The 24,402-nt window shown below is 58.8% G+C and overlaps 4 protein-coding genes across 4 annotated transcripts; 2 read left to right on the top strand and 2 right to left on the bottom strand.

The window, feature by feature from the left end:
- Positions 1 to 127: 127 nt before the first annotated feature.
- Positions 128 to 3,253, bottom strand: BEST4 (bestrophin 4; the record flags this gene model as incomplete). The annotated part of the gene is made up of 9 exons (XM_079535531.1): positions 128 to 497; positions 616 to 770; positions 866 to 946; positions 1,252 to 1,404; positions 1,483 to 1,560; positions 1,637 to 1,791; positions 2,125 to 2,358; positions 2,786 to 2,880; positions 3,102 to 3,253. The coding sequence occupies 9 exons, from the start codon at positions 3,251 to 3,253 to the stop codon at positions 128 to 130; spliced, it is 1,473 nt and encodes a 490-aa protein (XP_079391657.1).
- A 5,530-nt stretch (positions 3,254 to 8,783) lies between these two features.
- On the top strand, positions 8,784 to 14,266 carry PLK3 (polo like kinase 3; the record flags this gene model as incomplete). Its single annotated transcript, XM_079536528.1, has 15 exons — positions 8,784 to 8,945; positions 9,552 to 9,659; positions 9,738 to 9,854; positions 10,164 to 10,293; positions 10,374 to 10,461; positions 10,848 to 10,943; positions 11,454 to 11,649; positions 11,980 to 12,106; positions 12,457 to 12,566; positions 12,641 to 12,758; positions 12,856 to 12,939; positions 13,062 to 13,224; positions 13,331 to 13,460; positions 13,644 to 13,754; positions 14,072 to 14,266. 15 exons carry the CDS (start codon positions 8,784 to 8,786, stop codon positions 14,264 to 14,266), a joined length of 1,935 nt encoding a protein of 644 aa, XP_079392654.1.
- Positions 14,267 to 15,573: 1,307 nt separating this feature from the next.
- On the bottom strand, positions 15,574 to 16,251 carry DYNLT4 (dynein light chain Tctex-type 4; the record flags this gene model as incomplete). Its single annotated transcript, XM_079535757.1, has 1 exon — positions 15,574 to 16,251. One exon carries the CDS (start codon positions 16,249 to 16,251, stop codon positions 15,574 to 15,576), a length of 678 nt encoding a protein of 225 aa, XP_079391883.1.
- Positions 16,252 to 17,266: 1,015 nt separating this feature from the next.
- On the top strand, positions 17,267 to 22,553 carry BTBD19 (BTB domain containing 19; the record flags this gene model as incomplete). Its single annotated transcript, XM_079536504.1, has 8 exons — positions 17,267 to 17,355; positions 18,329 to 18,554; positions 19,137 to 19,190; positions 20,421 to 20,480; positions 21,709 to 21,777; positions 21,997 to 22,128; positions 22,209 to 22,334; positions 22,419 to 22,553. 8 exons carry the CDS (start codon positions 17,267 to 17,269, stop codon positions 22,551 to 22,553), a joined length of 891 nt encoding a protein of 296 aa, XP_079392630.1.
- Positions 22,554 to 24,402: the final 1,849 nt, after the last annotated feature.

The following is a 24,402-nucleotide window of genomic DNA, read 5'->3' as shown; positions in this document are numbered from 1 at the left end:
CTGCGAGTGGTGGCATCGCCCCGACCCATCAGCACCTCCCCACCACCCTGAGGACAAACCCTGGTTCAGGACTGGTGAGGTCCTGCTTCTGGCCAGGGGTGCATTGGGACAGGGCTCTTCCACCTCCTCATGGCTCCCCAGCCCCTGGCTGCTCGATTTCAATGCTCTCTGTGGATGGTGCCTCCACCTGGATCAGTGGCAGCTTCTCCTTCTGCTTATTGGAGGCCTTTGGGGAGTGGGGGCTGCCCCTCTGGCTCTCCTCATCCTCCGTCTCCTCCTCCTCGATGCGGCTGACAGCCTCGGGGTCCTCGCTGTGGGCACTGCTGTCCCCCCTGGCACGCCGCAGGTGAGGGGTGGCTCGGCCGCCTCGACCAAAATTTTTGATGCTGATGGCAGGGGATGCGGCGGCGAGGAAGCGGCTGAGCAGCGGGGTCTGCGTGCGGGCCATGTTTGGCGAGGCCTCCACCGTCTGGCTCTGCTCCATGTCCTCGGTCATGCTGAGGGGCACAGAGGGGTGATTAGGGTGGCCGCTTGTCCCCAAGGTCCCCACTGAGCCCACCAGATCGGTGGTAGGGACTCCCTCCATGTTCCAATTGGGATGTCCTGTGCACTCACCGCATGTCAAAGGTGGAGCCCAGGAAGGAGGGCTTCAGAGTCTCGGCGGCAGTGGCTATGGTGTAGGGGGGCTGAGCTGCGGACTCGTTCCAGTACTTGTCCTTGGTGGCTGGTGGCAGGTTCTGGTACATGTCGTCCACCGACAGCAGGGACACCTAGACGTGGCAGGGACAGAGGATAGCTCCCATTGGCACCTTGCTGGGTGTCCCCATGCCCACCCAACCCGATGACAGCCCAGAGAAGGACCCACCTGCAGGTTTCTGTCTATCAATTTATTGGTCTCAAAGTCATCATCATCTTCCCCAAAAGGGTTAATGATCTGCTCTGCAACCTGGGGAGGGAGGGAGGGAACAGGTGACACAAGGACACAGGGACAATTACGGAGACACCTTCCCACAGGGCTCTCCATCCTTCAGTCCACATAGAATCATAGAACATAATCATAGAATTATTCAGGTTGCAAAAGACCACTGAGATCATCCAGTCCAACCACTGACCCATCGCCACCATGTCCACCAAACTATGAAACACAAAACAGACCGGTGTTCCATGTCCCATCTACCCAGTGCCCTGCTGTGACATGCGCTATGCCAGGAATCCCTTAAGGCACATCCCAGCCATGTGGTCACATCTCACCTTCAGCCAGCCAGCATAGAAGAAGAACTGGAGGAGGGTAGAGAGGGGGACGTACATATCCAGGTCCGCCTCCTGCCCTGGCTCCAGCGGCTCCAGGAACTGCCTCCCAATGAGGCAGAAGGCAAAGAAGGAGTACACAGCAATGGTAACCACCTGCGTGGGGAACATGGGGACAGAAGGTGACAGTGAAGGGAGGCAATCCCACATTGCTGCTGGGCTGGGGTCACTCACCTGTGTGTACACCAGTGGGATGCTAATCCAGTCGTAGTGGAACAGCATGCTGCACTTGGCCCGGAACAGGTTCAGCTCCTAGCAGGGAGGCACAGGTGGGTTTTTCCCTATCCCCCATACTTCTCAGCCCCTTGCACACCTGATGCCGACTCACATCCATCAGCAGACGCAGGGCAACGTCATCACGGATGCGGCCATCGCGTCGCGCCTGGGCTGCCAGGTTGGTGAACCAGACGCAGGGGATCCAGTACTTGTTGAAGTCCGAGTACAGGCTCTCAAACTGCTTGCGCTCATCCTGCGTCATGAAGCCTGCAGCAAGGCAGAGGATCAGCACCATGGATCCCATGATGAAGGGAAAGGGACATTTTGGGGGACATGATTTTGGGGATGGTCCCAACAGGAATCTGGTTCTGTATGGAACCTACAGCCATGGGGGACGTTGGTGAGCAGAGAAGACATAGGTGTCTTTGGGGATGAATGCCTATGTGGGGAAATAAGCTCTCCACACCATGGTTGGGTACAGCATCCAAGGGGCTGGAGATGCGTATTAGTGGGGCATCCCTACTGCAAACTCCCCCAGAGTAACACCTCTAAGGTCCCCACCTCTCCCACCCCATCATCCTGGGGTCTGTCACCCCTCACCAGCTTCCACCACATGGTCCATGGTGGGGAAGCGTTTGAGCACCCTGGTGCTGACGGAGCGTAGGATGAGGACGGCCGACAGGTTGACGTAGCGCACCAGGGTGCGCCGCAGGATCCGACCCCGCTCGTCCTTGCCGTGGACGTTGCTGGAGATGACACACATGAGCTGGTCAGGCAGCGGGATGCTGGTGTACTGTGCCCACCACCGATTCACAATCAGGGTGACATAAAAACCTGCAGAGAGACGTTCCATTGGGAGCTCTGAGTGGTCGGGTCCAGGTGAAGATGAACCAGTTCCCGTTGAATTTCTGGGGTTACTGTTCGCAGGGATGGAGATGGGGATATCCCTGACTTTCAGGTTGGATATCAGGAAAAATTTCTTCTCCAAAAGAGAGGTCAGGCACAGGCACACACTGAGCAGGGAGGTGGTGGTGTCACCATCCCTGGAGGTGTTCAAGAACCAAGGGGAAGTGGCACTGAGGGGCATGGTCAGTGCGCATGGTGGGGTGGGTTGGGGTTGGTGGATGATCATCCCATTGCTATCTCCAAGGACAAGAGTGGCTCCAGGAGCTGAGAGTCACTCCCAGGACTCCTCCAGCCCCCAGCCAGGATGGGCAGTGGGGGCAGCCCCACAGCTGGGAAACAGGAGAGGGACCCATACCTAGGACAAAGGACATGGGGATGAGGTCCGTGGAGCGGTTGCAGTACTGAGCCACCTTGGTGTAGAGACGCTTCTGCTCCTCGGTCAGCAGCCGCCTGCAGCAGGCATGAAGCAAGGTCAGGGGCGAGCAGTGGGAACCCCACAAAAAGCCATTGTCTGTGTCCTCTTCTTCTTGTGGAATCCCACCCCAACCCTCCTGGGGGAGTCTCTTGAGGACCAGTGGACCATGATTGATGGACCCCTACACATCCCCACCCCCAGACGAGGCCCCTCACATATGACATTGAAGGCATAGGGAGCAATGCAACCCACTCACCGGTAGATGATGCTGAGCAGTGCATACAGCACCACAAAGACGATGAACTCCTTGTAGAGCAGCTTGTAGATGCTGCCCTTCCAACGGAAAAGCAGCTTGGAGAAGCCCCAGAAACGGGAGTTGGCAACTTTCAGTGTGTAGGAGACTGTCATGGCAGCACAGCCCCACTCCTTGGGGCAGGAGCACCCTTATCTCACTGCCTGGGGAGGAGCAGGGTCCCTGCTGCTGGCCAGGACATGCACTCACCCCCACACCAAGCACTGGTGCCCATCAGCCAGATCGCTCTGCAACCTCTGCCCGTCCCTACTCATGTCCGTGACTTCCCCTAAATACCCCAGTGTGGACCCATCAGCCCCGCGGTGATGGATTGGGGCTGTCACAGCCAAGGAACAGGGAACTGAGGCTCAGCCACACCTCGCTGTGACCGGAGATGTCGATGGGAGCTGTTGGTGCCAGTGCTGGGAAGCACGGTGCTGGGAAGCACAGTGCCCAGTGGGTGCTTTGGGAAGTTCCCCTTAAGAGGGGAAAGGACAGCTGGAGACGGAGAGCTGGAAGGGCAAATCTCAGTGGGACAAAAACCACTGGGAACCATATGCAGGGAGCAACAGGACGTGCAGTGAGATCACCCCATCCTCATCCTCATCCCCTATCTATCTGCACTGGTACTGGTGCTCCCTGCCCAGCACCTTCAGGGTCGGCAGCTCCGTCGCATTGTGGGCTGTGCTGGGCAGGAAACGCCGCTTCCTTTACAGCCGTAACGCCGTGTCCCGCCCTGCCCGGCTCCCTTCCTGCCCGGCACAGCGCCCAGCCCAGCCTGCATCGGCTCCAACCATGGAGGCTTCCAATGCAAGAAATGCCCCTCATACATCCCCCTGCTGTCCCTTGACTTTCTCATGATGCTGAGGCACAGGTACAGGACACGGGGCTGCAGCAGGGCTGGGACACCCGTGGGTGGAGATAATGGAGATAATTTACAGCCCCCCACCAACCCTTCCTGACCCGAACACTGTGCCCACAGCTTCTACCAGTAGGCCATAAATCACAGGCTTGGTCACACAGGTCGGCACCCGCTGCCCCAAATCAAGAGACAGGGTGCAGCCACACTGCCAGGAGTACAATGATTTATTTTGCAATGGGCAGGGAAGGCTGCACCCCATGAGCACTTTGCTATCATGGCCCCAGTCGAGCCCACCTTTGCCCAGTGCTCACACATGCGTGTGTGCATGTGTACAATGCAGTGGGCACGGCAGGGTGTGCTGGTGGAGCAGGCAGGGCTGTTCCAGGCTGCCCATGTGGGACCCAGTAAGCAGATCTCATTTCTTGTCCCTGGGTCCCATTATGTGTAGGCTGGGAAGCAGCAGAGCTGTGCTGGATGCAGCTGGATGCAGAGAGGACATAGAACCTGCTCAGAGGGTCTGGTGCACACAGTGCTGTTGTACAGATGGGACAGCCCCACCTCCTCTCCTTGCCTTGTGTCCAAGTATGCCATCAGCCCACAGAAAACCCCCTGTGCCCTGCCCAGTGCAAGCATGGGGCACATGTAGGGAAATGCAGCAGGAGGGGTGGCAATCTGGGGGTGCAGCTCTGCAAACAGCCAGTGCAAGAAATGGCAGACTGGTCTGTGTATCCCCACAGCCACCAGTATGTTCCAGCCAGATCCCAAATCCCAGCCCAGCTACCCATCAGTGTAGCTCGATGTTCTCATACTCCAGGTTGTCCAAGTCCTCCAGCTCGATGCCAGGCACCAGGTTGTAATAGTTGGTCGACTGGTTCATGTAGATCTTCTCGCGGTCAGCGGAGTCCTTCAGCACGTCGGTGACACTCACTGTGTCCCCCTCTGTCTCAGGGCTGTCCCGCTGCTCATCGTAGGTTGGAACATGGGATCCCACCTGGATCTCCACCTCCTCATAGAGGTCCCTGCTGCTCTCCTCGGGGGGCTGCAGCAGCACCCGGCTGCCCTGCAGCACCTTCCCCTCGCTCTTGGAGGGGGCACTGGTTGGCTCATAGGGGACGTAGCGGTGCGGCTCGGGGCACACGGGCACGTTGCCCCTTTCTGTTGGGGAGGTGTGGCTGCTCCCAAGGCTGTAATTGGTTTTCCTTTTCCTCCTGCAGAAGCAGCAGGTGATGGCTGCGAGGATGAGGAGGGGAGGCAGGCAGATGAAGAGGGCGGTGAGGCTTTGGTGCTGCTGGCACAGCTCGTCCCGTGGGATGCTCTGCAGCTCTGCACCACGGTGCCTCTCCGGTGTATGGCAGGTGAGCTGGGCGGGCAGGCTGGGGGTGCCCTGCAGGGCATCCAGCAAAGCACAGCTGCACTCCCAGCTGTTGTTGGAGAGCTGCAGCTGCAGCAGGGATGGATGCAGAAGGGTGGGAGGGAGGGAGGTCAGTGCGTTGAACCCCAGGTGGAGTTCCTGGAGCTGGGTGGAGGCTTTCAGGAAGGATGCGGGCAGCTCCTGGAGCTGGTTCCCATCCAGATGGAGGACCTTCAAATTAGGGGCATCTTCCAGAAAGCCTCTGGGGAGGCTCTCCAACTGGTTGTGACTTAAGTGCAAGACCTCCAAGGCTGGGGGGACTCCCTGGGCGTTGCTGATGGCTGTGATGCTGCAGTGTGAGAGGTAGAGCTGGCGCAGCCCTCGCACCGCTACCAGGGCTCCCCAGTCCAGGTGGGTGACATTGGATCCAGTGAAGTTGAGGCAGCAGCTCTCGGCGAGTGGAGCTGTGCGGAACGCCTGGAAGTCCAGGGGATGGGTGCAGTTGCAACTCTGCGGTGCCGGCTCTAGGGCGAGGCTGGCAGCGAGCAGGAGGCCGCCCCATAACAGGGGCACGGTGCCTGTGGGAGGGCACAGCAGATGGGCACCCCATTGCGGGATCAGCACGGGGAGCGCTCCCTGCCCCGTAACCGCGTTCTGTCCCCGCACCCCCGAACCTGCCCCGTCGCGCTGCTCCCTCCCGGTTCTCGGTCCCCCCGCCCCGCAGCCGCCGCCCTCACCTGCCGCCGCCCGCCCCATGCTCCCGGGGCCGCTCCGCGCTCCCCGCCGCCGCACCGCCGCCGCCCGGCTCCGCCTCGCCGCGGGGTGGCCCCGCCGGAACCCGACCGCCCCCGGGCCCGGCCCAGCGGTGCTCGGCCTTCGGTTCCTCTGCTCCGTCCCCTCTCCCCGGGCTCCTAACACTGCGAGTCCTCCGGTAGCGCTGTGCCGCCCCTCCGCCCCTTACATCCCATCCACTCTCCCGCCCACCCCAAAAATCCCATACTCAAACACTCCTCCCCATCCGTTCCCCCTGCAGAACCCTTTCCAACTTCGCCCTATGCCCACAGGCTGTGCGCTCCATCAGCGCCTTCTGTACCCTCAGTTCCTGCGGGACTCTGGCTCTGCCTAATCCCTTTCTCCCAGGGAGGGGGACAGGACCCGTCCCATCCAGTGCCACCTGTGTGTGGGGTGCAGCCCCCAGTCCTGCCGTGGGTGGACATGTTCATGGGATAGGGACCAAAGGGACAACCTTTCAGGTCCTTACAATTTTCTTCCACCCCTCACAGCTCCCCGGACGGGAAGGAGGTGCCAGACTTGGACACAGCAGCACAACCCACAGGAAAAGCAGTGCTGGAGAGGGAATTCCATACCCCAAAATGTGTGTGTGCTCAGAGCCCCAAGGAGCTGGGGAAACTGAGGCACATGGCAAACACCGCTGAAGCCTGGGGGCAAGGAGGGTTCTGCTCCTCTTCCCAGTTTGGGCCACATTTGCACAGCCAAATCCAAGCGCTTCCTTAATTCAATGGGATCTAGGTCCTTTTACATCTCCTTGCAGGAAGGATTTGCAGCTTGCCCTCTGCACACCCCCAGCAGCTCACCCTGCTTCCTTCCTCCGCTCAATCACCTCCTCTTCCTCCTCAGCAGCTGCAGCCCCATCATCTGTCCGGTGAGAGGGACAAGGGAGGAGGAAGACCCTACCACTGAGAAGGTCACAAACCCTGGGCAGCCCCCCTCTTTCAGGGTCCTTCTTACACCCAGGTGCACTGTGCATCAGCTACACATTTTTGCTTCCCAGTTCCTGCTGCCACTGAGCATATCATCACAGGGGTCCTTGAGGGGGGTGGAGGGAGGGAGAACCTTTCTAAAGAGGTTCTGTTCTCCCCATATCTCCAATCAAAAAGCTGCAGGCAGGTGAGAGGTGGCCTCAGAGCTCCCCTTCTCCAGACTGCTGCCATTACACCATGCTCTCTTCCTACTGGCATGGCAAAACACCCATCTGTGGTGCTCTCCTGCCCTCATGCACCATGCAGGGCTGAGCTGCAAGTGGAAGAGGAGCAAATCCTGAGCTCCTTCCATCCTACGGTGGGGGTGTGGAGGGATATGGGGGAATGCAAGCACCCGCTCAAGTCCCTGAGCCCACCTGGAGTTGTTGCTCTCATCAGGAGACCACGCAGTCAATCCCTGCAGGGCCTTGGGGCCTCCCTGCATCCCCAGGTGCCCCCGCCCCCGCGTTGCCACCAAAAGCTCTGCCTGGGGAGCCCCGTGTTGGGGCTTCCGTCAGAAAACCAGAGGTGCCCCGTGACACCACCGCACACAGAGAGCCCTGGGGGCCCTGGTGGAAACCATCTGTTTCCCCAAAGGGAGAACCTGTGTTTGCTGCCAGGCAGAGCGTGGGCATGTGTTTCCTCTGCAAAAGGTTGAAACCTGAGAAAAAAGCAAGCAGATTCAGATCACTTCAACTCTCCCCCCAAAACGGGTTTGTTCGGTCTGCCTGCAGCACCCTGAAGGATGCAGGGCGCTGGTTGTACAGAATCGATCGTGTCAAATCTTCAGCATGCTTGGGAGCACAACAAGCATCAGTGAGTGGAGTCCAGAGCTGCCTCAAAGGAGCAGAGGGGAAACTGAGGCACAGAACATGCACACAGTCCCCCAGAGCAGGGAGAGGGCAGCAGGATCTGCTTTACAGGGGCTTTTGCAACACTGCTGACCCAGGATGGAGGGTACACAGGTTTCTGGCCACTCCTGCTGCCCCACATTCCTCCTTGGCCTATTCTGGATTACACAGGGATGTGTCCTCCTTAGGGTCATTACAGAATAACACCTTGGTGACACACTGCCCTGGCAGTCACCAGTGTGCATGGGGTCAGCACTGCCAAACTCAGACCCATGGTGCTGGGGGATCAGCTGGGGGATTGGTGTCCCCAATCCTGAACTGGACATTGTGTGCAGTCACAGGGGACAGCATGAAGGCCCCTAGGGCACAGGGCTGTGCACAGGCCAGGGCAAAGCATACCAGAAGGCTGTCTGCCCAAAGGACAGCGTGGCTGCACAGCTCACCTCTTCCTTCCACTGTCCCATGTTTCCAGCACCCTACCTTGGGTGGGCTGACCCACCACATTCAGTGTGAGGGGGCTCTGGGACCCACGTCCAAGAAGTCAAGACCCGTTGCCGACTTACAGCTCTGTAATCCCACTCAGATGCACACGTAGCTCCGCGCTCCCCGCAACAGCCACGCACCGCCCACCTTGTTGCGTGCCGCTGCCCCTTTAAGAGCACGTCGGGGGCGTGGCCGAGACCGGGCGGAGTGGGCGTGGCCGTGCGGGTGACGTCATCGCGCCCATTGATAAAGCCGGGCGGGATCCCCGGCGCGGCAACGACAGCGCGCGGTGGCGGCGGGGCCACGTGTACGGGGCGCGGCGGTGGCGGAGGAGCAGCCATGGAGCACGCCGGCCTCTTCCCCCCGCTCCTCGCCACCTGCCTCCCCGCACAGCCCGCTCCCACCCCGGCACCGCCGTCGGCCCGGCCGGCCGAGCCCACCCGCATCATCACAGACCCGCTCTCCGGCCGCTCCTACTGCAAGGGCCGCCTGCTGGGAAAGGTACCGATCAGGGAGGAGGGTGTCGTGGGGGGGATGTGCCGTGATTCGAGGCGGCCGGAAGCCGCCGCCCGGTTCGGAGGGAGAGGTTGAGCGGGGCCCCTTCGTTTCAGGAACGGCTCTGGGAACGGTGGATCGACCGGCCCGGCCCCCGCCTGTCTATCGCAGCGCACATCGGTTTCGGGTCGCCCCGCGGGGCCGTGCGTGGGCCGCCAGTTCCCACCCCGCTTCCCAGGGCCGCTGCGGCACACGCAACTTTTCCTCCCGCTGCGAGCCGTGTGTGGGAGGCGGCTGCCTGCTCCCGGCCCGGCAGCTGAGTGTGCAGATTCGGGGCTGACATCACGGCAGGAAAAACCTGTCTCCGGCGTGCCGCTCTCGGTAGCCTCCGCTCCCCTCTGCCCTGCGTAGGGCTTTCCGGGTGAGCCGTCATCGGGAAAGATTCCGGAGTTTGGTGATGGTGGGAGCGCAAACACTGTGGAGATTTTACAGGAACTGAGTTGAGAAAATCCCTATTTGAGAGCATCACAGTTCAGATCTTAGTGGGTGAGCTGGCAGTGAGGAGGAGGAAGGCTGCCTCTCACACGTCCTTGTGTGCCTTTCCTCTTGTAGGGCGGCTTTGCACGATGCTATGAGATGACGGACCTCTCCAGCAACAAAACCTATGCCGTGAAGGTCATCCCTCACAGCCGGGTGGCTAAACCCCACCAACGGGAGAAGGTGTGTGTTGGTGGCAGTGGGGAGCTGGGGTTGTGTTGGGGTTGCCCTGCATTGCTCACATCTGCTGCTCCCTTCCAGATCACCAATGAGATTGAGCTGCACCGTGACCTGCACCACAAGCACATTGTCAAGTTCTCCCACTATTTTGAGGATGCGGAGAGCATCTACATCTTCTTGGAGCACTGCAGTCGGAAGGTGAGGGCTGTGGCAGCCCCCATGTTCTGGGTCCTGAGGTGCCATGTTAGTGCACTGCTTCTTTAACATTCCATCACCCGCCTGAGCCAACCCCACCAGGTTGCACTGCGTGTTTCTCTATCACACTGAGAGCCCCAGTGTGGCCCCCATAAATGCAGGAGTTCCCCTGGTGGTGCTGAGCAGCCTCAACCTTACAAAGAGCTCAGTGATCCTAATGCAGTGACTTTGTGCAATTCCTGGAAGAGCTGCCCCTACCTGTTCCTTGTTCCCCTCCCCCCATCACCATGCTGACTTCTTTCCCCTCCACAGTCACTGGCCCACATCTGGAAGGCCCGCCACACTCTGCTGGAGCCTGAAGTGCGCTATTACCTCAAACAAATCATCTCAGGCCTCAAATATCTCCACCTCAAGGGCATCCTGCACCGGGACCTCAAGTTGGGTGAGTGGCATGGCTGGGATGGAATAGTTCAGGGCTGCCCTGAAGGGGCCAGCAGCAATATATTGCTCTTTGTCTCACAGGCAACTTCTTCATCAATGAGAACATGGAGCTGAAAGTGGGGGACTTTGGTCTGGCTGCATACCAAGATGCCTCTGATCAAAAGAAGAAGTAAGTCTGGGGCTTCTGTCATCTTCCTATGGCTCCCTGGGCTATGGGGTAGGGGCAGCCTCAGGGCCCCAGCTGCAGACAAGGAGAGGGGGCTGGGGGCTTTGTGGCTTCTCCAGAGCGTGCCTGCAGCCTGCAGGGAGAACAATGCGCTCGCTATGGCCATTGTGCTGGCCGGGTGCACAGGCTGGGACACAAAGGCCCTGTTCCGTGCTGTGTCTAGGACAAGTTATTCCCCGCAGCTTGCTCGGAGCAGCTGCTGCTGAGCCCTGGGAGCTGGGGGGGGCTCAAAGTCGGGGGTGGGGGTTGGAAACAGGCTGCCAGCTGGATCTCCCACTCAAGGAAGTGGGAAGATAAGAGCGTGCTCTTGACCCGGTGTCTGCCCACAGGACAATATGTGGAACCCCCAACTACCTGGCCCCTGAGGTGCTGTTGCGGCAGGGGCACGGCCCCGAGTCAGATGTGTGGTCGCTGGGCTGTGTCATGTAAGTGCATGGGGAAGGGGCAGGCAGGGCTCTGGGGTGCCCCAAGGAGGAGGTCCCATGGCATTTTTGCCTCTTGGCAAAAGCGAAGAGGGAGGAGAGGGCAGTGCTTGGGGGCTGAGAGCTGCAGGCAGCAGGCTGTGCTGAGCTCTGCTGCAGGGTGTTCACATTCTGAGTGTTGTAAACAACGGAAAGTATTGGTGGTTGGTGGCAGCTGCTGGCTTGTTTGTATGGGGAACGATCACCTCAGCGACTCGAGCCCTTCTCAGCCCGCAGGCTTCCTGCACAACTTCCCTCAGCGGGGCAGGGCAGCAGAGCTGTCCCCAGCCCCCATGTTCCTCACCTGTTGCCCCCAAACAGTTGCTAGGAGAGAGCATGGCTGGATGTACCCAGGCTGGAAGTGGTGTTCCCAGCCAGGTGTGGCAACTGAACACCAGTAATTTCCTTGCTCCGAGTGCTGCTGAGTCACAAACCCAGAGGGAGAATGACAGTGGCACGTGTGTCCCCTCCCAGGTACACCTTGCTGTGTGGGAACCCTCCCTTTGAGACCCTGGACCTGAAGGAGACCTATAGGTACATCAAGCAAGTGGACTACATCCTGCCCACCTTCCTCTCACTGCCTGCCAGGCACCTCATTGCTGGCATCCTCAAGCGCAACCCCCAGGACCGCCTCACGCTCGATGAGATTTTGGACCATGAGTTCTTCAAGGTGAGTGTGAAGGATTCCAGCTGTGACCCTGGGATGAGGCTTTGGGGCTGGGCTGCTGCTGGCATGGAGTTTGGGCTGATGTCCTTGAGTGCCTTTTAAGAAAGAAAGCAACTGCTGTGCTGCACAAATGCCAGCGGAGGATTCAAGGGATCTGCTGTGCTCCCTGCTGCCCTATCCCACAGGATATCCCATAGAGCTGATACCCAATGCCAGGCCCAGAGCCAAGGCTGGTCGGAAATGCAAGCTGCTGTCAGGAGGGCTGCGGTCAGCCCGGGACAGTTGCTTCATGTGGGTTATGGAAATTAAACCTCTGCTGTGACCTCTCTGCAGGGTTACACACCCGAGAAGCTCCCTCCCAGCAGCTGTGTGATGGCTCCAGAGCTGTGTGCCCCCAACCCAGCCAAGAGTCTGTTTGCTAAAGTCACCAAGACGCTCTTTAGGAAGAAGAAACCTAAGGGTGAGTGTATACAAAAGCCTCCAGATGACCCTTTTACCATGGAGATGTATGTCCTGTTCTCTAGAGAGGCTTGGGATGGGTCTCTGTCCCCCTGTCTGGGGTCAGCACCTGCTGGCTTGTCCCTGCCCTTCTGGTGCTGGTGGCCTGCTGGGGTGTGCACCCAGTGGGCTGATAATGTGCTGCAACCCATGGGGCAGTTCCTCCTGGGCAGCCTGTGCCCCATGAGAATGGGGAAGTGAAAGTGGGAGACAGCAGCCTGACACCATCCTCACTCCATGGACTGTACTATGGGGAGGGGTGGCCCAGATGTCCCTATTCCTTGTTCCACTCATGGTGTGCTCTCTCCTTAGCCAAGAAGGGCTCTCTGGAAGACAAGGATGATATCTCCAAACTGGTCACTGGGCTGGTGAAGACATCCATCTGCCGGCAGATGAGCTGCAAGGCAGCGGAGGGGAATGAGGTGAGAGCAGCCCTGGGTTCTTTCACACTCCTGGAGGGGTCAGCAGCATGGTGCTAATATTGGGTTTTCCCCAGGCCACCCCTGTGTCCTGCCGTAGTGTTGGCTCCAGCCCTGTGGAGACACTGGTGGAAGAGACATCCCACAAGTCCACATCCCCCTCTGTCCGTGGGACCATGGCCAGCAGTTGTGAGGGTGAGCAGCTCCTCCCTGTCCCAGCATGGGCTTCCTGCCCTGCCCTGACTGATAGCGGGGCCAGCTGACTCACAGCCTGTCATCTTCCATCCTGTAGCCTTTGAAGACTGCATCACCACCTCTGCCATCATCGAGTCTGCTGTGCAGCTCCTGCGCACCTGCCTCTCCTGCATGCCTCCAGGTAAACCTGCTGAGCTGGTGGGATGCAGGCATGGGTGCTGCTTCGGGTGCCTGACCCTAAGGCAAGGAGCTGGGGAGGGGGGAGGGGTTGCCTGCTCTGCTCACTCTGTTCTTCTCTACCAGCGGAGAGAAACCCGGCTTCCCTGGCCCGACATGAACAGTTTGTCTGGGTGAGCAAGTGGGTGGACTACTCCAACAAGTATGGCTTTGGCTACCAGCTCTCCAACCACAGCATTGGGGTCCTCTTCAACAACGGCACGCACATGATGCTGTCCCCCAACCACAAGTAAGCAGTGCCCTTGTGGGTATGGAATGGAGGGAATGGGAGAAAGCTGAGCCTAGGGTGGTTTGGTGCCCAGTGGCCCTGAAACTCATGTTCTGCTCTCCACCAGGACAGTGCATTACAACCCAACCAACAGCAAGCACTTTGCATTCCCTGTGTCTGCTGTCCCTGAGCAGCTGCGTGGACAGATGAGTGTCTTGCGCTATTTTGCATCCTATATGGAGCAGCATCTCATGAAGGTGAGCGCTGAGATGCTGGGTTGGACACTGGGACATGACTGTGCCATGTGAGTATGGCCAGGCAGGCCCCCATGGGGCTGTGTCCTGCTAGCAGAGACCCCAGTGGGTGTTTGCTGCGACGTGGCCATGCGCACCGTGGTGACAGTGTGGGACCAATGGCTTATGTAGATGTTTCTCTCTAAGGGAGGTGACTTGCCTAGCATAGATGACCTTGGACAGCCGGCCCTGCTCCTCCTGCAGTGGGTGAAGACTGACCAGGCCTTGCTCATGCTTTTTAGCAATGGCACCCTACAGGTATGTGCAGTGGGGATGCCCCAACCCTTGTGGGGAAGAAGCCAGCCCGGAACTCCTATGCTGGGTTAAATCTTGACTCCTACAGCCTGAATACATAGATCCATCTGGGTGTGAGATGCTGCTCTGGTGTCACAGCCCATCCAGTCCTCTGGGAGGCATGACACTTTGGTCAGGTGCCCCAGTGCATTCCTGATGTGGGACTGCTCCTGGGCAGGTTGGGGAGGAGGAGCAGGTTGAGGCAGGAAGTGTGGTGGGAGCAGGCATGGGGCTGTGCTGCAGGAGGTATGAGCTAAAACTGAGCCCCACCTGTCTCCCAGGTGAACTTCTACAATGACCACACCAAGGTGATCATCAGCAAGCCTGACCATTCATGCCTTGTCACCTACATCAACCGGGAGCGTAACTCCTACACCTACAAGCTGTGCAGCATCCAAGAGCTGGGCTGTTCACCTGAGCTCCAGCACTGCCTCCGATACATCCTCAAGCTCCTCCAGGAGTGGGCTGATGCCTAGCATGGGGCTTTGGAGACCTTCTCAGGACGTAGATGGTCTCCTCTTGCCCTCCCATGGGATGGGAGGTGTTGTGGTGCTCAGCTGGACTTTGATCTAAGACGTGAATGTGGCCCTGGCAGCGGGTCTGGACATCCATGCTGCTCCCTGGCTGTAGGCAATCACTGTCTTTCTCTCTGCATGGCCGTGAGCTCAAGGCTTGGTGCTGCAGGGTAGAGCAGATGCCCTCCAAGGGACCGACGGCTGCAGGGTGATGCCTGCCCTGTCAGGGCTGCATGGATTGACTTGTGCCATTCCACAACCCCTACACTAGGGAGGGGGGCTGAGCTGGGCTCCGGCTGCCCCCCAGTTTTGAATTGTCTGGTACAACTTGAGGTTTGGTAGAGGGCAGGGGGAAGGGATCTGTGGGCTTGCCTCGAGAAACCCTTGTATGGCTGTAAGCTAAGGGCAGATTTCCTGTTTCAAGGCAGTCTCTGCCAGGTGGGATTATTTATGCATCTTATTTATATGGGATTTATTTATTTTCTTCTTGGTCTGTCCATGTGCAGCTCCCCTGTCCCTGACTTACCTCATTAAAACCTTATTTGTGTAAAGGCAATCTGTTCTCATATTGTTTGGTGTTGGGTTTTAGGTCATAAAATGTTTGTGGCTTCTCAAGGCTGTGGAGCAGAACATCCAGGGCTGCTGCCTAGTGCTGTCAAGGTGAGGGAAGTGGAGGTGTAGGGGAAGGAAGAGGGGCAGGCAAGGTGATGAGATCTGGTAGAGTGTCTGGATGCTGAGGTAGAAACTGGAAGAAAGACTGCCTCTTGCTGATACGTGATCCCCCAGTGTATCAGTTCTGGGGAAAGCAGGGGGAGTGACTCCCAGCTGAGGGCTGTGGGATGTTCTGCACTGCCTGATGCAATGGGATGTGAACTGGGAGTGAAGCCAGGAAAGAGGAGGGACTTAATCCTGCTCTGCAGCCTTGCTTTGAACATGATCTGTCACCTCCTGCCCTGCTGCTACCTCTTCCTGGGAGCAGCCTGCAGTGTGGGAAAGGTTATGGGCTGCTCCGTGTCCTCCCTGTCCAGCCCTGGGCTGCTGCCTGCACTGACCTCTGGGGGAAAAGGAAGCAGACTCCGAATTTGGAGTTGTTTACTGTAGTTTGGGTTGTCTTGAAAACTATGGTGGTGAAGGCCACCAAACCCTGGGGCATCTCTGCCTGTGCCATCATTGGATCTATGCAATAAAAGTCAGGCGTGATGCAAAGTTATTTATTTGCACTAGTCGTGTAGGGCTGCAGGTTCAGCACAGGTCAGGGCAGGTGACCTTTACTCAAAGTAAACCCCATGCACTATAGCAACAGCAAAGAGTGAGGCATTGCAGAAAGAAGCAGAGGCAAAGCTATCACTTTCAGGGTCCCAAAGTGCCTGGCTGGCCACCAGCATGCTCTGCTGGCTGTGCTGGCCCAGCAGCACCTGGCACACCAGCTTGTAGCGGGGTGGCACCACCTCCTTTGCCCGGCCCCGCAGCAGCTCAGCCAGGCTCTGCACCAGCACCGTGCTGCCCTGGGGGCTGTAGGCTGTGCCCCCCAGCACCCTGGCTAGGACTCCTTCCAGCACCCGCTGCACCCGCCCTGCGTTGAACCTGCAGCCTTCCTCCGGCCCCATCCTGTACGTGTTTTCCAGGTGGGTTTCTGGAATGGGCTGGAAAAGTGGGAGCCCTGAGAAACTCACACGGCTGTGGAGGAGCCAGGGTCCCAGGGAGGGCCTCTTTCCCCCTGGGGCTGCTCCCAGAGAGCTGCGGCGGCTGCCTGGGGGGCCTGGCAGGGTGCTGAGCATGGAGCTGCGGCGGGAGAGCAGCGGTGGGGCTTTGCCTTCCTCTGGGCCCCGGGTTGGGGCTGTGGGGTGGGAGCCACGGTGGATGGCTCGGGGATGAGGGGCTTCAGTGCCATCTACAGCCATCACCCTCGTGGATGTTGCCAGTTCTAGGGATGGCTGCTCAGCCATACAGGTGGTCTGGAGGGGAGAAGAATCTCTGAGACCCTTGTCCTGCACAAGAAGCCCCTTCTCCAACCCCCCCTTTCGCCCCCCCCCAAACCCTCTACTCCCATTTGCCCCTCAGCTGCCCAGAACCCACCTCTCCCCTGAGTTGCAGCTTGTTGAGCTCCTGGAGCAAGAAGGGTTGCTACGTGACACTGAAACTCCCCGTGGCACCGTAACTCTTTGTTTCCTGCTGCCTGCACTGCCCTATTGTCCCATTTCCCCCACAGCTTGCTGCCAGCTGCAGCCTGGACTGCAGCCAGACTAGGGACACAGTGCCCTGTGATATAGGCTTCTCTTCCTGGACGCCCCAAAAAACACCTTGTGAGCATCCACTGCAATGGATGGAGAAAAGCTGTGTGAACTCTGCTGGGAGCGGCACCAAGGTTTGATGTTTTTGCCCCAGATATCATCCCCAAGTGCCACTTCTCCCAGGACTCCCAGGCCTGGGCACCCATTGAGCACAACAGTGGGGCAGCTGAGCCCCGTGTTGTGCTGGGGATCCCTCTGCACCCGTGCCCCAAGTTGGAACAGCTCTGCCTGGAACCCAAGTGGAGTTTTCTCCCTGCATGGAGCCCAGCCCTGCTGGTACGCCCCGGCTGCCCCATCAATGCGCCTTTGTCTGCCCCGACTGCAGATCTATTTAGGGAAAGTGGAGATGGCCTTTGTGTATCTATCTGCTGCTGAAGGTATTTATAGCTCACTGCAGGCTCGTGCTGCCAAGCACGCCGGCAGCTGCACTCTGCTCCTTGGGGTCTGGCTGTCCTTTCCTTCCACCCGCATCCACTGCTTTCCTACTCAGACCCGAGGGCTGCAGAGCAGCTCAAGGGTGGGCTTCCCCGCTTGCCTCCCCTTTACTCGGCCCCAATGCCTCTCCCAGCCCAGCTGCCCGCCTGCCTGTTTCCCTAGCAATGGGCCGTGACGCTCGGGCCTCCTCCCCAGGCCGGCCTCCTCCCCGCCTTCCTCCTCCACCGTCCTCCCCATGGCCCGCTCCTGCTCGGCCCGGCTGCATGGCGAGGCGGCCGCGTTCACCGCTGCCCTCCGCTCCCTGGTCAACAACCCCCAGTTCAGGTGAGGGGGAAGGCTGGCTGCCGCCATCTTCCCCTCCGGCATTCCCCTGGGAAGCTCCTGGCAGCCTATGGGATGTGCATGACTTCTGCACGGCTCTTGGGCCGTTCCCCCCTCCTCTATCTGCTCCTGCTCCATCTTGGCTTCAGCCGCGCTTCCTCTCGCTATCTCTGCTGACACCTCATGGCCGTGGAGCAGGGGGCAGCCCCACGGGGCCCTGGCGGTGTTCCTGCCAGGAGCAGTGCTGGGTGGTCAACGTGTGTGGTCCTTTGCCCGTCTCATGCTGAAGCCTGGCGGAAGCATTGGTGTTATCACAAGAAATCCTGTGTTGGCCACCCAGAAGAGAAATCCCAGTGAAAACCCCACAAACTCCAGTGCCAGGGAAGTTGCTGTGGGGGTCTGGCCATCCTCAGATCGCATCCTATACCGTGCATCCTCCAGCTTTTGTACTGTGAAATTTGCACTCTGCATCTACCGGCGTTCCTTCTGCATCCTGCAACCCAAAATCTGCACCCTGTGCTTGCTGACCTTCATCCTGCACCTAGATCTTGCACTCTGTGGCTTGTAATCTCCACCCCACAGCTCACAGCCTACACCCCACATTCCATTTCCTCCTCCTTCCCCTGTAGACTGCAACCACGGAGAAGTTTTATTCAGTTCACTTTGCTGTTAGATTTATGGAGGACTCATATGGTGCTGCTCAGATCTCCAGACCTGGGATGGGCCAGGTGTCCTCACCTGCAGTGGGTCACCATGAGGGACAGGTTTGCTGCCCTACTGGCACTGGAGAAGAGCAGAACAGGGGATGAGGAGATAACAGGACTGTAGCCAGCACAACTGCACAAAGACCGTGGGGCTGGGGGAACCAGGGACGCAGTGGAACCCTATGCCCTACAATAAACCCACCACCTTGCGCCCTGTCCCAGCCCTGGGGTTGGTGTCCTCCCTGTCCTTCATGATTCCCTCTCCCCAGCAGTGATGTGACGTTCGTGGTGGGCCGCGAGAAGCAGCAGGTGTTTGCACATCGCTGTGTGCTGGCATGCCGCTGCCAGGCGTTCCGGGGGATGCTGACAAGCAACGAGGATCCCCTCAGCAGTGTTCCAGCCCAGGGACCCTTCATCCTGGGCAATGTGCAGCCAGAAGTCTTCCTAGCCGTCATTGAGTTCCTCTACACTAACAGCGTCACCCTCAACAGCCATACTGTGAGTGGGGATGGGGGAATGCATGGGGAAATTAATGGGTGAAGGGGAGCTTTGTTGCTCCAAGGGATGGATGGCCATCTGTGCAGTATGTGGAGCCTCAGCACAGCACTGTAAGGTGTCAAATGTACCGTGTTCCCCAGGTGGCCTGGGACAACCATGAGTGTGGGACAGGGATATCAGAGAGGGGGAGCTCTGTTTTTGTTCTATCTTGCAGCAGCTCCTCTCCCATACATTCGTAGCCTAGAACTTTCGTAGAGAAAGGGGGATGCATCCCTGTGCTCCCTGAGCTGCTATGCCCAGTATGTATGTGTATATATATATATATATATATATATATATATAATTTTTACACATATATATGTGTTGGTATATCAGGAAAACGTTCTGCAACAGAGGGCAATGGGCATAGAACAGGCTCCCCATGGCAGTGGTCAAGGCCCTATGCTGCCAGAGTTCAAGGGGCATCTGGACAGTGCTCTTAGACGTAGAATTTGAGTGGTCTGCTGTGGAGCCAGGAATTGGCTTCTGATCCTTGAGGGTCCTTTCCAGCTTGGGATATTCTATCATTTTGTGGTCCTATAGGTGCTAGAGGTGCTGACCTCATCGGTGGAGTACGGCCTGCAGGACCTTTGCAAGGTATGACCCTGCTTAGACTTGGGGTAGTGAGTCCTCTATGCTGCTATGCTGAGGAGCACGCCAGTACAGCCAGAGCTGGGAAAACCCCATGGCAGGACAGAGGATCACGTATCTCCCACCCCATGAAGGGCAATAGGAAAGCCCCAGTGTCTTCGGGTGCCTTCTGGCTGTGACAGGAGGATGCTGTTGGGAAAGTCCCACTCTGGGGAGCACTGGGCACCCTTTGGGGCTGCTGCAGGCTGGGAGGCCTTGGAGAGGCAGCAGAAAGCAAAGTGGAGTGGTGGGAGCTGATGGGCTCCATTAGGGATGTAGTCAGGCAGATGGACGGGAAGTGGGACAAGGGGAGGGAGCTCTTTGGGCAGCTGGGACACGTCACCAGAGCCATTCCTGGATTACGGCTGGGCCTATCGCGTGACCTGCACCTCACACCCGGACTTCCCCTCCCTCAGCAGTGCAGTGGGGAAGGAGTTTGTTGAGGATGTGAGAGCTGCCAGAGCAGCCCCACGTCTCACAAGGACATGCTCAGCAAGATCCCAGCCATGGCACCAGGTGGACAGAAGTGTGAGGGCTAGAGCTGGGGGTTTGCAATCATCCAGCAAGGGCATCCCCAGAGCAATTCCTTCATCAGTAGATGCGTGTGAAGGTGGGGATCAAGTGACAGCTGGGGAAGCCCCTGGCTCTGTCCCCAGCTGCAGGGTGACTCAGGGCCCTTCTGCTCCAGCAAATGGCTCCTCCCCCCAGATCACATCACTTTGGGTTTCCCAGGGCCCTGCCCTCTGTCTCCACATGGCTTGTGTCCCCATGTGGGAGGCATCTGGGGTGGGCAGGAAGGAATCCATCTGGCTGTGTCCCAGCTGCATTCGGACTGCAGCCACAGATGCTCCTCTCCAAGCAGGGAGAGCTGGGGTCACCCAGTATTCACAGTTGGGGACATCGACAGCGTCCTCATGGCAGTACTGGATCACGGCTGGAGTTGGGTCACCTTCCTCAGGATACGCAGTTGGCCTGGGTTTGATCATTGCAGGCTCTCACCATAGCTGAATCTCTGCTCACATGCTCTGCCACAAAACTTCTCCCCTCAGCCCATCCAATATGTTAAAGAACCCCATGGGGCTCCTCCACCCCTTTCCAATGTCCTGTGTCCGGGGGGCTGAGGGGATGCTGAACATCATGGGGATGGCGGTGGGGTCCCCTGCTCTGGCCACCCACTCTCTCCCGTTCACCTTGCAGCTCTGTGTGGAGTTCATTAAGGACACGCTGAGTGTGCAGCAGGTCTGCGAGGCCCTGCAGGTAAGTGGCACCTGGCTCTGATGTGGCCAGCAGGGATGGTGCTCGGGTCCCCCATGTGGGCAATGGGCCACCTGCAGGGCGAGGATCAGCCTGGGGTGCTGGGGAAGAAACAGTGACAACTTCCCAAGGAGCGTCACAGAGAGTAAAAATAACTCTGCTATTTTGGAGTCTGAGTTGGCTGATGGGCCAGGATTTTCCTCCCCTCCCACTCAGCAACTGTCCTGTCCCCTGAGGACATCACACTGGTGTGGGCCACCACGGCCCCAAGACCGTGCTCCTCTCCACAGGGCCAGATAGAATTCCCCAGGATGGATTTTGGGGTTGTTTCCCAAAACTCTGCTGAGATTTGGGCCACTCAGGAGTAGTTGGGAGGCCCCGTGACTGCTTGATGGGACTGCTGCCTCATGCTCCTAGGGCAAGGATGGGAGATGATTTATATACCCCATGCGCCCAGGACTGACCCTACAGCCATGAGCAAAGTGATGCCCCTGGGTGAGATGCTGGCCCTGGTGCAGAAGCTCCCATCCCACGTGGTACCTGACCACCATGGTGTAAACAGAGCTAAATTGGGCTCAGAGGAAAGAATCAGAAAACCCCAGAACAAAACAAACCTGAAGTAAACATCTCGCTCTGCCCTACTGGCTTGCATTAGCTCCAGTCCCAGTCAAGGCTGTGGGGGAGGTGACACCGTAAGATCCCTTGTACCCCATGTGCACAGGCTGTCTCTGCCAGGGGATGAGGGCATGTTACGATGACCTGATAAGGGTACAATAATGGGCAGAGTCAGGGGTAAGTTTTACTCTGGGAGAGGATAAAAGCCCCCCCAGATTCCTTTTGCAGCAGGGAATGGTGACAACAGGGCAGGCTGCGTGGTGGCGCACGGGGTACACCTCAAAGGGCCGCGTGCCAACCTTGTGTCTAGGTGAGAAAAGATGACTGTGGGCAACCTCATGTCCACCCAGAGCCTGGTGATGTCCCTGAGTGGCTGTGAGAGCTTGGATGTTTCTGCTTGTAACTGGGGCTGACTGGAGCCACCAAACCCTTTGCCGTGGGCTGGCTAAGAGTGGGTGCCTTGCTCCATGTGCTGGCACCGTGCATGGGGCTGCTCTTCTTACCTGAGTCTGAGAGCACTTCAGGGCTGGTAGCATGGGGAGGACTCTCAAGAGGGGCTTTGGGAGGGGTCCCTCCTGCCCTGGGGACCCTCACGGGTGTCCCTCATGTTCCACAGGCTGCAGTGACCTACGGGCAGGCAGATCTCCAGAAGCACTGCCTGGCGTTCATTGAGAGCTACACCATGGTATGGCTGCAGGGGGAAACAGGGAGCAAACAGGGACTCGGTGTGGGGCAGGGGAATGGGGCCACGAGAATGGTAGGACTGGAGCTGGGGAGGAAATGGGTTTTTTGGGAGAAGGTGCTGGAAGCCAGGCTGGGGATGGGCCGGGGGGGGTGCTGGGGTGCCAGACAGGGTTGGTGTGAGGGCTGTAGGTGGGTGTTGGTTCAAGCAGTGCACTCGCAGGCAGTGGTGCAGACACGGGGCTTCCACGAGCTCTCTGACACGGTGCTGGCACGGGTGCTGCGCAGCGACCACCTGGCTGCAGATGAGCTGGACCTGGTGCAAGCTGTGCGGGAGTGGGCGCATGTCAGTTCGGTGAGTGCGGCACGGCGGGGTGGTGCTCTCCCCAAACCCTTCAGTGTCTGCTCCATCTATCCATCCCTAATGTCCCACAGGCAGTCCTGGGGCGCCCGGTACCTGAGGTGGCCGCTCTGCCTGTGCAGGAGCTGCGCCTGCCCTTGCTGGCACCCAGCGAGCTGGCAACGCTGGAAAACCAAAATCAACGCGACCTGCTCATCCCAGTGAGTTGTGGGGTGCCCCGTTGCTTCTTGGGGATGTCATGGGGCTGGTTTGGGGTACCCACACTGTTGTCCCCGTCTGGGCAGGTCGATAGCATCGCAGCAGCCTGGCGGTCCCATGCACTGCGGTGTGGAAGCGGGGTGCCACCCCACCTCTGTCGGCCCCGGCACGGCACGCGGCCCCGCAACCACCACCGCCACCTGGACCCACACAGCAAGTAGGGCCTGTTCCTCCCTCCTGCCCCCTGGAGCGGCAGTGCTCCAGGGGGCAGGAGGTGCTGAGCACTCCTGGAGCAGCAATAAGGTGCTTTTTCCCCACTTGACAGATTAGGGGCAGGATAGGAGGATCATGCCGGTGCGGGGCTCCGGGGCATCCGAAGGATGGGATGGGGGCACAGGATGAGCCCCCATTCAACCTTATCCCATCCAGGTCCCATCCTTCTCCGAGGCGGTGCTGCCCTCCGCTGGCAGCAGGACTGTGCTACAGGAGTGCACCAGGGCCCCCGCGTGGCAGAGACGAAGAAGGGGCTCAGCGTGGCATGAGGCAGCTCCCAGACTCAAGCCCAGCACTGCCTGGGCTGCAAAATCCCCATCATCACCCCCGCCCTCTTTGCACAGCCCATTGCACGCACAGCTGTGTATATCTCATCCACCCCCGGAGTTGTGCCCCCCAGGAGACAGGGTCAGACACAGCGGATAATTTATATATAATATATATATTTACTCTTTAAAAATAAACCTTCAGTCCCCACTACCGCCTGTACAAACTACAAAAATAAACCTTTGCTCTCTTTGATATAAATAACTTAGATGGCGTGGTTGGGGGGGAGGAGGGGGGGCTGCCCACCGTGCCCACGCCTGGCACGGGGACGAGGACCCCAGGGCCACCCCAGCACAGCGGCAGTGTCAGGGGGCCAGGGCAGTGGGCACAGCAACACCGCTGGAGTTAAAGTGCTGGGTAACGGCGTGGATGGTGCCCGGGATGGGGAGGGGGGTTGGCAGGGGGAGATGGCCCCATTGCATGGACACGGGGCAAGAAAGTTGCTTTCCCAGCTGGATGAGCCCAGTGGCAGTGTGAGTGCCCTACACAGGGCAGAGCTGTGACTGTGGGACATCGCAGGGGCTTGGCACAGCGAGGAGCACCCCAAGGACCCCTTCTCCCTCCCCCAAATCCTGCCTGTGTGCTGGCAGCAATAGGCTCCCCAGCACATCCCCCAGCTCCGTCCCTCCTGTGCTCACTGGTAGGGAAACTGAGGCACAGAGAGGATGGGGGGAACATGGGGCAGCCCCTCACTACCCCACCCCAAGCAGCCTGACAAGGCCCTTGGCTGAGAAATAAATCTTTTAAAATAAGCTTAAAAATATATATCTCTCTATAGATAGTTTCCCTTTGCAAATAAATAAAGGTGGGGGATGCCTTCCCTGGGCCTTGCCCACGGCTCTGGGGTACCTGCCTTATCAGGCAGGGGGGCACCAGGGAAAGGCAGCCCAGCAGGTGGCCGGGGGGGTCCCAGGAGGAGGTGACGGGGAGCAGGCAGTGGCCCCATGAAGGGAGGTGGCAGAGCAGAGGGCTGGGCTCTGCGCCCCCGTGCCAGCAGCTCCAGAAACAGAGGGGGAGTTAGTGCTTCCATTTCTGGGGGGCACAGGCACAGGGCGACCCCAAGGCACATAGGGAGACACGGCCCTGTTGGCACAGCACGGCCTGCACATAGCTTGCATAGGAACGCCAGCCTGCCCTGTCAAGCCTGGGTGTGGGGCCGTGGGGGGCCGATCCTCTTCGGCTGAGACCGGATCATCGCCGCTAGGGCGATTAGCAGCACAACACGGGCGAGCCCGCTCTGCACCTTCTGTTCCATGCTGGGAGTTGCCAGCCTGGGTTCCATCCATGGAGCTGGTGACCTGTGGGGAGACAGCGGGAGTTCAGCTGGGAGTTCAGAGTTCAGAACCCAAACTGTATCCCTATGCTATGCAACAGCACCTGCACCCAGTAGCGCTTCTGCAGCATTAGGCCACTGTTTGGGCAACTGGCAAGAACAAGGAGGGGGATGTGGGCATCGTGCCCCCAGCTCAC

Source organism: Tetrao urogallus (assembly GCF_951394365.1).
Source record: "Tetrao urogallus genome assembly, chromosome: 5".
Lineage (NCBI taxonomy): Eukaryota > Metazoa > Chordata > Aves > Galliformes > Phasianidae > Tetrao > Tetrao urogallus.
Note: the sequence above shows the minus strand (reverse complement) of the source record. Positions and strands in the feature narration are given on the sequence as shown.